Source organism: Branchiostoma belcheri, unplaced genomic scaffold (genome assembly GCF_001625305.1).
Source record: "Branchiostoma belcheri isolate BF01 breed outbred unplaced genomic scaffold, Haploidv18h27 scaffold455, whole genome shotgun sequence".
In the NCBI taxonomy this organism is placed as follows: Eukaryota; Metazoa; Chordata; class Leptocardii; order Amphioxiformes; family Branchiostomatidae; genus Branchiostoma; species Branchiostoma belcheri.
Genome location: NW_017804082.1, coordinates 38,507 through 51,537, shown reverse-complemented (window position 1 = coordinate 51,537; position 13,031 = coordinate 38,507). Strand labels below are relative to the sequence as shown.

Sequence of the window (13,031 nt, the reverse complement as noted above, 5' to 3'; positions counted from 1 at the left end):
CATTCCAATCCATTCACTGCTTCTTGAGTTATCTTGCTAAACCACACACACACACACAAACACACAAACACACACACAAACGCTACTGAAAACATAACCTTCTTGGCGAAGGTAATAAACATTTCTGCCCAAAGTTACCCTATGCCTTTACACTTGGGGTACATATCCATACGCAAATCATAGTGAACTAACAAAACTGTAACAAACATTTCTGTCCACTGAAAGTTACCCCCAAAGAGTGAACTTGGGGTACATATTCGTACACAAATCATGGAAAACGTGTTTCAATGGCGTCAGAAAATTCACCAGAAATAATACTATAGACCTAAGTTAACATTTAGAAATCCATTGATTCAACTCTAACAAGATGGGATTTTTAGACTTGGAAGTGGAAGAAGGGTCACTGGGCCAGGTACCCTCTTTGTTCACTGCCGTTTTACCTGTTCACTTTAGTATGAAGTTTCATATTTTTGGTCCAGCTCACTTTTGTATTTTGTAGATTTGGGCAGCCAAAGAATGGCCTTAGTAAAAAAAAAGATTTCCATTTTCATCATAAACTGGCTCGTCTGGTGACATGTACTCCGGACAGCTTGAGCTTGAGCCGCTTACTGTATGGTTTCTTCACCTTCAAGGTGATGATCCAGTTTCCGTTGGCAAAAAAGCCATTGATCATTTAATACATCATAAGACAGACTAGCAAAACCTTGTCACATACATCCTGGAGGTATAAAAAGGTAAACAAATACACAGGTGACAAAACGTGCCCCATGCCTTTATAACGTCTTCGGGATGAGGAGGCTCCGCCTGTAGTACTCCCTGCTGTTTGCAAATTACATTGGTCAGAAAACTTGGGCATCTTCAATGGACAAAAAGTTACATATAACTTGATCAAAATTTCTACCAGACATATAATAAAGGAATTGACAAATCGACTATACCTGAATACAATAAAAATACTGAACACTTTTTTTTAAACTGCTATTTTTGTCAAGACGAGATTGGCCCGGCACCAATGCCTATTGACCGTTAGAAAGTATGAACAAGTTGCACGGTGGTAAAATCTGGGTTGCAAAGTTCCCACATGCCATAGAACCCGAACTGTGTTCGATCTGGACAATTCGAATCGAACCCGCGTTCTATTTCGGGGTCACCTGCGGTCATTTAGAGTAAAGCGGCAAAACAAGCCCTTCTGTCTCTGTGCCGTGCAACAGATTAAAAAAACACACTTTTCTATAGATACAAACAGTTTCCTGGACAGTATATGTCCGCTATCATTTTTTTGTGGACATGTAACATGTAGCGAAGCTACTGTCGTATCCTTGGGTGACCTTGAATACTGTAATGATTCTTTACGCCAGTACGAATAATACAATGCAGACTTTTGGTCGACTTGACATGTCTGCAAAACTCGTTTTAACCTGCAAGCACGGAAAGTCAAGCATACCCCATTCACGGCTCAAAATGACCGTAACGGTTGTCCCGAAAATCGTGTTTTAGGGATTTTTGAAAAATGGCCTCAATCTTGAATTATGGGTAATTTAGTGCGAAAAATGTAAAAAAAAGATAATTTTTTCACCAATATGTCGACAAAAACTAGACTTAAAATCAGAAATTAAAAAATCCCTAAAACACGATTTTTGATCTTATTCCTAGTCGTCGAAAAATATAAAAATCGGGAATCTGGGGTAATATACGTAGCCAGGTTAAAACGATGTTTGCCTAAAAACATGACATGACTTGTGGTCGGAAACCCGAAAAAATCGTCTTTCGGTGTGAAATTTTGAAAAATCAATGATTCAACATAAACAGCTAATATTAAAAGGATGTTAAGGCAATAATTTCATTTTGATTTGACGAAATTTACCATTAAATCCTTTTTGTTTATTTTCAAGTGTTTTACTGGTAGGCCAAAATCGGCCAAAATAGCGTCTTGTAACCCGATACCTTTTAGAACGCGCCTAGCAATGGGAAAGAATACCGTAGTGACAGACCGCCGTGTTGCTACCCTACAAAGACAAGCCCCTAAAAGCCTTTCATCTATAATGTGGAGGGGGCAGGTTAGTTAGAGACATTTTTTTATGTTTCTGGCAGCGACATATCAATAACCAAATGGGTACGATAACTGAACTTACCAAACGCCCGATGTGTTGGATCAAGTGCGCAGGGCCGCCGTGCAAGGGGGAGGGGGCGCCGAAGCTTGCTACACACGTCACTATTCTGTGCGTTTGAATTGACATCACATCCTCCTCCGGTCCAAACACTCTCAATCCTGTCCAAACTCAATGGTCGATCATGGTAGACTAGTTATGTCATCATGGTATCACGAAAAAAGCGATACAAACGCCTGGTTTCTCTCTAGTTTTCCCCTGCATCGAAGCCAACTTTCCTAACGGTTTTCATTCTAACCGCCAACACGGTACGCATGCGTACGCTAGCTGGCCAATCAGAGGCATCATTTAGATTTTGCTTTCTTTCATTGCCTTCCTCAAGAAAGTTACATGTACGTGTTAGGTACCTGATTTATAAGGGATGCAGATTGTTTAAACTCGGAAAGATAGTATTACCCATGCTATATAAGTTTGGTAAATTCCAGATTTCGTGCAAGCGAGATCAGAAAAATTCCTCTTCTGGTATCTTTTTCGGATCTGCTGGATTCGTAATCCATATGAGGTCATATGAATGCCAAGTGGGATCTGTTGGCATCTGTGGAAGCGAATCTGCATCTGGTATCTTTTTCGGATCTGTGAAACTTGGAATCCATGCGAATCCATAGTAAGAGTCAGTCAAGTGCGAAATTCTGATATTCAAAAATTTCTCTGCGTTTCTGGTATCTCTTTCAGATCTGTGGAAGATAGATCCGCAAAACCCCGCTTCTGGTATCGTTTTCGGATCTGTAGAACCGTGATCCGTAAAATCCCGCTTCCGGTATCTCTTTCGGATCTGTGGAAGATAGATCCGCAAAATCCCGCTTCTGGTATCGTTTTCGGATCTGCAGAACCGTGATCCGTAAAATTCTGCTTTTGGTACCTTTATCGGATCTGTGGGACCAGGAATAGCAGTACGAAATTCTGAAATCCGCAAAATCCCGTTGCTGCAAATCACTTTCGGATTTGTGGAAGCGAGATCCCGCTTCTGGTATCTTGTTCAGATCTGCGGAAGTGAGATCCGCGAAATCCCGCTTCTGTTATTTTGTTCGGAATCTGCGGGAGAGTCCAAAGCAGCAGTGCCCTGTGGGTTATTTTAGAATCCGTTTAATGCCCGGCAGGCGGATCTGCTGAAATCTGTGGTAGTACATGTATGACGCCATGATGGGTATTTATTGTATCTGCCAGGATCCGAGGCAACTCCAGACTCCCCCAAAAACCGAACTTATAACATATCCGAGAAAGAAGGTTCCTTGCGAATATCAAATTTGTATCTGTGATTTCTTAAAGATCCAGACGTATACGGTGCCGGAATTGTCGGATCTGCAGTGCTACTTCGTATTCTAGTAAGGATTGCGGATTTCTCCGGATTTGCTACGTATCCGTCATGATGCACGATTTCGGATCTTCAGGATTTGCTATAATCCGAGGCCATTTCGTGCAGTGAACAACACCGAAATACTGCAACAATGCAAGGAATTCTATGCAAATTTGTACACATCCAGACAGGTGCATGAGGATGAGATAGAGAATTTTCTGGGAAAGGTTGAAATACCACTCACCTTGTCTGGGGAAGATAATATTTATTTAGATAGCACACTGCATGATAAAGATTTCGAAAATGCGTTATCGCAAATGAAAAAAGGGAAAACCCCCGGCTCAGACGGACTTACTGTTGAGTTTTATCAGGCTTTTTGGGACATCGTAAGCCAATTAGTAATTGATTCTATTAGAGAAGGCTTGGAAAAAGGAGAGTTATCGGTATCTCAAAGAAAAGCCGTCCTTAAACTGCTACATAAAGGTGGGGAAGATAATAACATTGATAACTGGAGACCAATCAACTTGCTTAATGTTTATTTCAAAATATTGACACAAATATTAGCGAATAGGTTAAAACCTTTTTTATCCAAACTAATAAATGTTAATCAAACTGCTTATATAAAAGGGAGAAGTATTACACAAAACATAAGACTACTCTTAGACATCATGACATACGCAGCAAAAGAAAACATACCCGGATTATTGTTATTCCTCGATTTTAAAAAGGCTTTTGATTCTGTGGAACGAAATTTCTTATTTAAAGTGCTAGAAAAATACAATTTTGGAAATCAATATATGAATTGGTTAAAAACAATCTACACTAAATGCACAAGCGGAGTTATCAACAATGGCTGGATTTCTGACTTTTTCCTTCTAGGCAGAGGAGGATAACTCCTCTGCCTAGAAGGATATCCACCCAGGAGGATAACCGCCCTGGGTGGATAACTCTTGTGGACAGTTTAGTTGCCCCGACGGCAGGACAGACTGCTATGGGACTGGTGAGGTGAGGTGAGGTGAGAGGAGTGAGACAAGGCTGTCCACTATCCGCAATTCTTTTCCTTTTCGTAACGGAAATACTAGCATTATATATAAATCAAAACAAAGAAATACTAGGAATTAAAATTGTAGATGGTGATAACATAAAAGAAATAAAAATCTCTCAAGTTGCGGATGATACAACATTGTTATTAGGAAATGAAAAGTCTGTACATACTGCAATAGATACACTGTCTTACTTTAGTAAAATTGCAGGACCTGAACTAAATCTTAGAAAGACACAAGCTATCTGGCTTGGTTGTTGGAAATTCAGGAAAAAACAAATACACGGAATTTCCGTACCCCAAACACCAATCAAGTCTTTAGGAATTTATTTCAGTTATGATAAAAAAGAGTGCAATGAAAGAAATTGGCATGAAAAGGTTACAAAAATAGAAAGCATGTTAAACATATGGAAGAACAGAAAGCTAACTCTATATGGAAAGGTAACTATATTAAAAACTCTAATAATGTCACAAATAACATACTGTGCTACAGCTCTATTAGCCCCAGAACAAGTTATTGTTAAACTACACCGTCTATTTTATCAATTTTTGTGGTCAGGGAAGAAAGACAAAATAAGAAGATCGGTTACCATAGCAAACTATGACAAAGGCGGACTAAAAATGATAGATATCAGAGCACAAATCGAAGCAATAACGCTGCGATTATTAGACGTCTTATGGATAATACATCAGGAGATTGGAAAATCATACCAAGTCTTTATCTAAACAGCATTGGAAGTGACTTTCTAATCTTGAAAATGCATTTTAAAAATAGATCAAATTCTCCCAATCCACACCACATACCCCCATATTATAAGCAAGCCATACTTAGTTGGCACCGAGCGGGTGGCGGAAACGTACCCGAACCAGTAACAGCTAACGAAGTCAAAAATCATATTATTTGGGGGTCTAGCTATGTCACAAAAACCCAAAGAAAAAGAAAACACGCATCATTATACTACAAGAAATGGATAGACGCAGGAATAATATACATAAGAGATCTGTTGGATAATAACAATCATATAAACGAATTACAGATACTTAACAAACTACACGATAAAAAAAATTGGCTTGCTGAAATGTACACCGTTAAAAATGCAATTCCGAAAAGATGGTTAGCACTATTGAACGACACCCAATGTCAAACAACAGAATGCACAGAACAAAGATTAAAATACACAAACTACACATGTAAATACTTATACAGTATGCTAATTATCGACAAAATTGACAAACCACAGAGTGAACAAAAATGGGCTTTCATTTTTGATAAGAATTATCAAACTTTTGAACTTCCATGGATTGATATGACTATACATTTAACAACAGAAAGAAAATTATCAAACTTCATGTTTAAGTTGCTCCATCGAATACTTCCAAATAACAAAAATTTACATAGGTGGAAAATAATACCATCCCCATTGTGCCACATTTGTAAAGTAGTAGAGGATGAAAAACACATGTTTATTAACTGTATAAGATTGGGCAACTTCTGGGAAAAGTTCAAGAAACTATTAAATGTATTAGTCAAGATTGACCTTGATTTTGAAACTTGTATTCCCATAATGGGAATACCAAGAACTGAGAAAATGTACAAAGGAGGCAATCACATGATTGCATTAGCCCTGTATGCCATATTTGTCCTGGATCGTGTATAAAGAGAACGAATGTTTTGATAAAATAAATTGCTTTTCAATATTTTACAAAGATCTTAAAAACATACTATGCATAGAATATAACATATCAGATACAAACGCAAAAAGAAAGTGGGGTTACTTAATTCCCCTGGTAATGTAACATATATCTATTACATTGTATTGTATTGTATATAAAAGTTTGTACAGTTTGTAAATAAAGTTCATGGACAGGACCATGAAAAGGAAAAAGAAAAAAAAAACACTTCAAAGACTCATACCTTCGTCGAGTGATGTTAACCTTTACGACTATCAAAATGATTATGCACATAAGATCCATATTTGCATGAATTACCTTGTATATTAGTAGACCCAGTGTTGGATCACATTATGTAGCAAGTTGTCACAAGGACAGAATTTTATTTTTTATTTTATTTTAATGCGATTGTGACGATACAATACACTGGCCACCCAGGCAGCATAGCTGATTTCGGGCGCCAAACAATACAAAGATTAAACATACACAATATAACATACTAACACAGTAAACTAACAAGTAAAGATTAGGCTAAAATCAATCAGTTAACAATATAAAATACAACCAAGCATAATAAAGTACTCAATCAAGATAATACATGTAATAGCAATTATTGTTTTGGAGGTCAGCGGTCAAGGGCAATTGAATATAATAAAATATGTGAAGAAATATATATATGAATATATGTGAAGAAATATTTACATGAATAACGTAAGATCGTAAAAGGTTGACTTATGTGGTACCACGGGAAGGGCCATCTAGACGTTTTGTGGTGGAAATAAATGTTTGAAGTGCCTCAAATAGTTGTTTGTTAGTGTGCATGTTACAGCCTGGTAGCCCCTGTAGTAGAACAGATTCGGTTAGACGGTGTCGTGTGAGTTGCTCTACTGTGGAGGTTAAAATGTGACGCTGACAGCTGTAGAGAGGACAGCGTAGCAAGTAATGGGAAACAGTCTCAGAAGAGGTACCACAGGAGCACATTTTGTCTTTGATATTCATCAAGTGCAAGGTGGCATTTAGTGGGCTCCAGTCCATTCTTAGTCTTGCAGTTAGGATGTTGTAGTACCGAGTACCTAGACGTCTGTACGGCTGGTTATGTCTCGGAGTGAACAGGTAATCCTTGCACTTTCTCTTGAAGTCGTTTAGGCTGCTGGCTTCCTTCAGTGCCTGTGGAAGGCGGTTCCAAAGAGTAGAAGCATGTGGAATAAAACTGGACCGGTACACCTTCGTTCTACAGCGGGGAACATGAAGGACAGAATTTGGAGTGGCTGGTGTCATATATATATATTTGAATGAGAAGGATGCCCCGATGCGCAACGAAATAATATTGCATAATAGAATTATCTTTATTACCTACCTGAATTGCAAAAGACTATACCATATATTGGAATATAACGTTTAATCTTCAAGGAAAGACCAGTGTTGAAAATAAAGTATCCATTGGCCATACACGGTCTAATACTGTGCGACCCTGGGATCTGTTTGGAGCTTACATATGTATTAGAATGTTGACAGCTGAGCTTTATAAACTATTGCAATGTATGTTTCCACATTTCATACATCTTAGAACACAGATACATGTAAGTTCATATTTCTAATGGCTTTAGACAAACGTTCGATTATAAAACACATCTGTGCTTGTATCTACATCGTTACTAAGAATAGAGAAGCCAAATTATCGTAATTATTAGACTACATGTCCATAGTACATAGAATTAACACTAGCTTGTACATTGTATATATTCATTGCAAACTGTGACGTCTTTCCTGTGACCCGTACTGAACCCAGTGGATATTTGCGTACAATAAAGGTCTTCATTCATTCATATACTAATAACGTTAATTGACATTTTTTTTACATCACAAATCCAACCCAGGACATACAGAAGTGGTGGAGTTGCTGGTACATCACGGTGCAACGTTAGACATACGGGATGCGTTCCAGAGGACCCCGCTCATGGTGGCCTGTTCTTCCAAACAGGTCGACATAGCTCGGCGACTGATCGAGTTCGGAGCAAGAGTTGATTTGACCGACGTCAATGGCTTGACGGCCCAAGAGTAAGTGAGAATGAACGACTGTCTCTTCCAGATACGAAAGTATTGTTTGCCTTATTTTTATAGGCCACAGCAAGTAAATTTTATGGATGACATCCTGAACAGACTTCAAATCTAAAGCGAGCGGGCGAAAAGACAAGGCGGGCCGAAAAAAACAAGGTTCCTACATTTTGAAATTTTGACTCATTTATTGTACAAATGGTTTTGATTCAGTGGGAACATCACATATACACAGCCAGCACCACATATCACTGCATAAAAGTAAGAAACTAAACATTAAATCAGAGCCTTTTCTTGCCTCCTCTCCTTATAGTTATCTGCCATCCACCTTCCAGCAAGGCAACAGACCATTGTCGAAAGGCAACAAAATTTCTCGTTTTTTTTCTCCAAAACAAGGCGAAAATTAATGCGCGCGCTGATGTCATCCATAAAATTTACTTGCTGTGGCCTTAGGTGACGGAGCTGTGGGGTTGTGTATCCGTTTTGTCAAAGTAGGTTGACAGCACGTGGGTGGGGAAAGATTGACAGGCAGAATGACAGGAGGTCATAGGTCTCAGAATGTGAGCCCAATAGAAACTAGGGACAGGAAGTTGGGTTGAAATGAAAGTAGGTTGCCAGCACATGGGTCGGTAGGGCAGAATGAGAGAACGCCAAAAGGTCAGACACGGGAAATTGTGTGTGAGATGTTTAGAATTCGAAATCGAAAACGTGGTGGATTTTTTTAAATAATCTCTGACTTGTTGTGCAAACTTCTATTCTGAATAGTTGAAATGCGTTTTACAAGTGGTTTTAGGGTAGAAATCGAACTGTTTGCTGGCTTTTCCTTACATCTAGAGAAAATACACTAGAATTTCAGCATGATTTTTACTGAATTTCAGACTTCTGCTGTGATGTTTTTCCCTTAATAAACCAACACTACTGCTACTACACCTGTACTAAACTAGGCACTGCGAGATGGACGTAGAACTGACGAAGCTGATACAAGAGGCACTGCAGACCGGGCTGCTGAGATGCTGCAACCCTATATGTGGCAAACCGGGCCATAGGTAGGTTTCGTTACCCCCCTTTTTTGGTTGCGGATATAGCTTTCGATGTGTCTGTGTGTGTTTGCTTGTGTGTGTGTTTACTTGTGGTAGCATCACACAGTATCAATGGGCGACCCCCGGGTCTATGACGCGGGTATAGAAAGAAGTACAGCGAATATTCTTGAAGGCTGGGTAGAGAGCCTGATAAGAGCGTCAGCCAGATGTAAGTTGCGCTGTGCGGTGTAGGAATGTACCGGGTTTGAGACTGTATGATTCGAATTGTGAAGGTTTTGCAGTTCGTGTATAAATGCGCAGCATTGCGCAACTGGCTTTCCGGGTGAGTCGGCTGCAGTTCAGGTCACTTCCGTAGAGGGCGATTTCAAAGTGTACGTTACGAGCAGATACGCCTACAGGATTTTTTGGTTTCTAGATATTTTGTAGTTTGTACCTTCTTCTCAAACATATTCGATTTTCGTATTTGTGAAGTGCACCCTACTATAATTTTTACCGTCGTCATCTTGGGGTCATTAACTATAGAAATCCCCATAGGACGAAAACTGTTCTGCTACCTTCAATCGTCAGAAAAAAAGGGGGAACGCTCACTAGGTGGTTTTATGCGGTAGCTATAGCTACGACAAGGTTTTATCACACCATATAGTTGCAAATAGCACCTTGTCCATCTCAATTTCTCTGTATTTGTCTACGATTAAGTACAAATACAGTTTAAAAACTTCTTTTCTGTTAACTCTTAACAGTTTCACCAAAAAGCACTTACTCAAGCAACTGGATATGATTTTGAAAACGTCAGACGTTTCAGCTAGTATCCACTAGCTTTCGTCAGTGACTGAGAGACCAAAGGGGAAATGCAGGTTTATAAGCACAAACTATTGATTGATATGCAAATAAAGTGAAGACAAATTTTTGGAAGTCGAAAGAAAGTAGTACCGTATTACCAGGGTGTCTAACCTTCATCGACGTACCCAACAGTTTGAGTTTAACTGTTACGGTCTTTTCTCCAGGTCCACCCTGCAGCTGTGTGCCCAGTGCAAGCTGACCCGGTACCGCAACAGTGACTGTCAGAGACAACACTGGACTGTCGGACACAAGAAGTGCTGTGGGCACGATGCGTACTCCGACGATGGATCAAACCCCTTCCTACAACTGGCCAAGTTGACGGCTCAAGTGTTACAAGATATGAAAATGTAGCTTAGGACGAGTGTATCAAACGTAACTCTACAGACCACAACTTTTTGGATGTTCAACTTTGGTTTGAAATGCACAAACGTCACTTCAGGGTTACAAATTGTGGCTAAGTAGTGGGCTTGTCTTTGTATGTACCAAGGAGCTTGCTCCTAGATTGTTGACCTCCTTAGTTAACAGACTCAGAGTCTGAGTCTGACTTTAATTTAAGACTTAGATTAGATTAGATTAAGTTTGGTATTTATGACTATTTTTTTTACTCTTGTTAGTTTAGTTCAGTTAGTCAGTTGATTTGCAAGCAGAATGATTATAAAAGTTAATGAAACTTTTTCAAGTTGATAAACTTTTTCAAGCTTTTGGGAGGTCTTTGATTTCAACAAGGGCCTCACTTTAATCTCCATTGACTGTTTTAAAAATCTCACATGTAACGTTACAACGTAGTTGGGAATAGATTGTTAGGTTAGAAAGTTGAAAAGTGTGAAGTTAGAATATTTATGTCCAAATAAAAAAAATCCACCCAGAGCCTACCATGGTAACCATTGTGTGGTGACATTGTTAACATGTATGCAGCCATACTCCGAAAAAGGGTGCCTTCATGCCCTTTTTCGCAAGGCGTAATCAGGCCTTTTTAGTCTTCGTAATCCTCAGGCAGCCTCCCCAAAAATCAACGTAATTCGTAATAGAACATTAACTGCAAAGCGTAAAGTCGTAATCAGCTCTCAGACTTAAACGAAATTCGTAATTGGTGGCGAAAATTTTGCGTAATACGTAATCACTACCCCCCCCCCATGCAGACCCTCTTAAAAGTAATCCAGAAAATCTTTCCAAGTGAGATGTTCAAGTAAGACAAAACATATTTCGACTAGAACAATTTTTATTTCACCACACTTAATGTAACATATTCTGTTCTTTATGTACAGGTTAAGCTGTCTTGGAAATCAACTTTTATAACACGAGGTTGTCTCATGAAATAAATACTCAGATGATATGTACGGTATTTACAGGTTCATTGTTCAAGGAAGCTTCCCCTAGCTCTGTTCAACAAGCACAAAACCAACCAAGGCATAATGTTCCATCCTAAGGACTGCGACCCTTTCCAGTAGTGTGCAAGTTGGGTGAGTGACAACAACTGAGATTCGAACCCCTGAACTATAGATTCAGAGGTCTGTTCTCAAAAAGAAAGATCACGTCCTCCGAGGCTCTGGCCTGGGTAGTCCAAGGTAGTTAGTGACAATACGGAGCCGGTTGATAACTCTGGAGGATCGCACACAGGCTACAGAAGTTCCACGACTCAAGAGCTCAGTACATACATACGTACAGTACCGACTCATAAATTCCGCAAAAAGCCAGCATGTGCCGGCTTGTCGTATATACGTTGCTATATACTGCTGCAAATTGACAATACCAGCTTTGTATTCCTGTGGTTTAGTAGCATTTTTATTATGACTTCACCACCTAGTGGTGATGTCATATTGTTTTTGCTGACGTTTCTTTTTCTTCTTATCCTGCCATTTCTTTAAATTGATTCAACTCCTTCATTTTTGGGCCAAATAACATGAAATTTGGCATGAAGGTACAGTGGCCGAATACCCCCAGGGGTTTTTTCTTGGTACGGGCTTTTAGAATGGTTTTATTGTGACTTTTGTTTGTGTTATAGGTAACGTACTGTAGCAGTGTGTGTTGCCAAGATTGGAGTGTGACCATATTTGGGCATAGGGCCAATGCCCAAATATGGGCAGCAGGTGCACTATGTTTGGAGATCTGGTCTCTGATTGGCTGTTCCCTTAATTACTTTACTGCTGAATAAACATCTGTGTAGGCTTCCACATACTTATAATAGGAATAGTTACTTTGTTTTTTTACAAGTATTAGCCAGGAAAATAAGTCTTTTGGGATGTTTAGCAAAAGTCCAGTTACCCAACCCAACGAGGAAAGAATATCAGATGTTACGACTTAAGATTATATTTGCCATCAAGCTTCTAGAGGACCTAGCCTGACTATCAATCACATACCTAGTGGCCAGCCCACCCAACAGTTGCTGCCAGTGAGTAAGTTAGAGATTGCGTAAACACAGGCTACTACTAGTGGAGTCAGATGGCTGCTAGGTATAGGGGTGGGATTAGATCGGTTATGGTGCTCCTACCTGGCATCTTGCTCATCTTGACACGCGTCACAAGAGTTCAGCTTACATCCACAGCGAGGACCGTTTTCCCTCCGACCGTAGAAGGCATCGTCAATCACGATCAGCTCATTCGCTGCACATGACAGTCTCCCTGTGACAACATCCTTTTCACAGAACGTTTCTGCATCAATGATAGCATCTTATCTTTAGGCCACACAAACTGTCCGGTCTGTTTTTTTTTTTGGTTCTCAGATTTATTTAGAGAAGTATAAAGGAACAGGGTTGAAATGATTCAACCAACAATTCAACCATGATACAACCAACTTAATCCTGGTATTGTACAGTAGGTGTACCAGTTTGTTAAAAGATTGTAGCAAAATTGTCATAATTAAGAATGCAAAACATTAATTTAGATAAATACACGTTTCTAAATTTTATGACGCTTCAAAACATA

At 39.4% G+C, this 13,031-nt stretch overlaps 1 protein-coding gene across 1 annotated transcript; it reads left to right on the top strand.

Annotated features, from left to right (window-relative positions):
• Window positions 1-8,052: 8,052 nt before the first annotated feature.
• Window positions 8,053-10,711, top strand: LOC109478874 (protein fem-1 homolog CG6966-like; the record flags this gene model as incomplete). Its single annotated transcript, XM_019780687.1, has 3 exons — window positions 8,053-8,233; window positions 9,175-9,276; window positions 10,275-10,711. Coding segments are annotated over 3 exons (470 nt in total), but the record flags the coding sequence as incomplete, so codon positions are not given.
• Window positions 10,712-13,031: the final 2,320 nt, after the last annotated feature.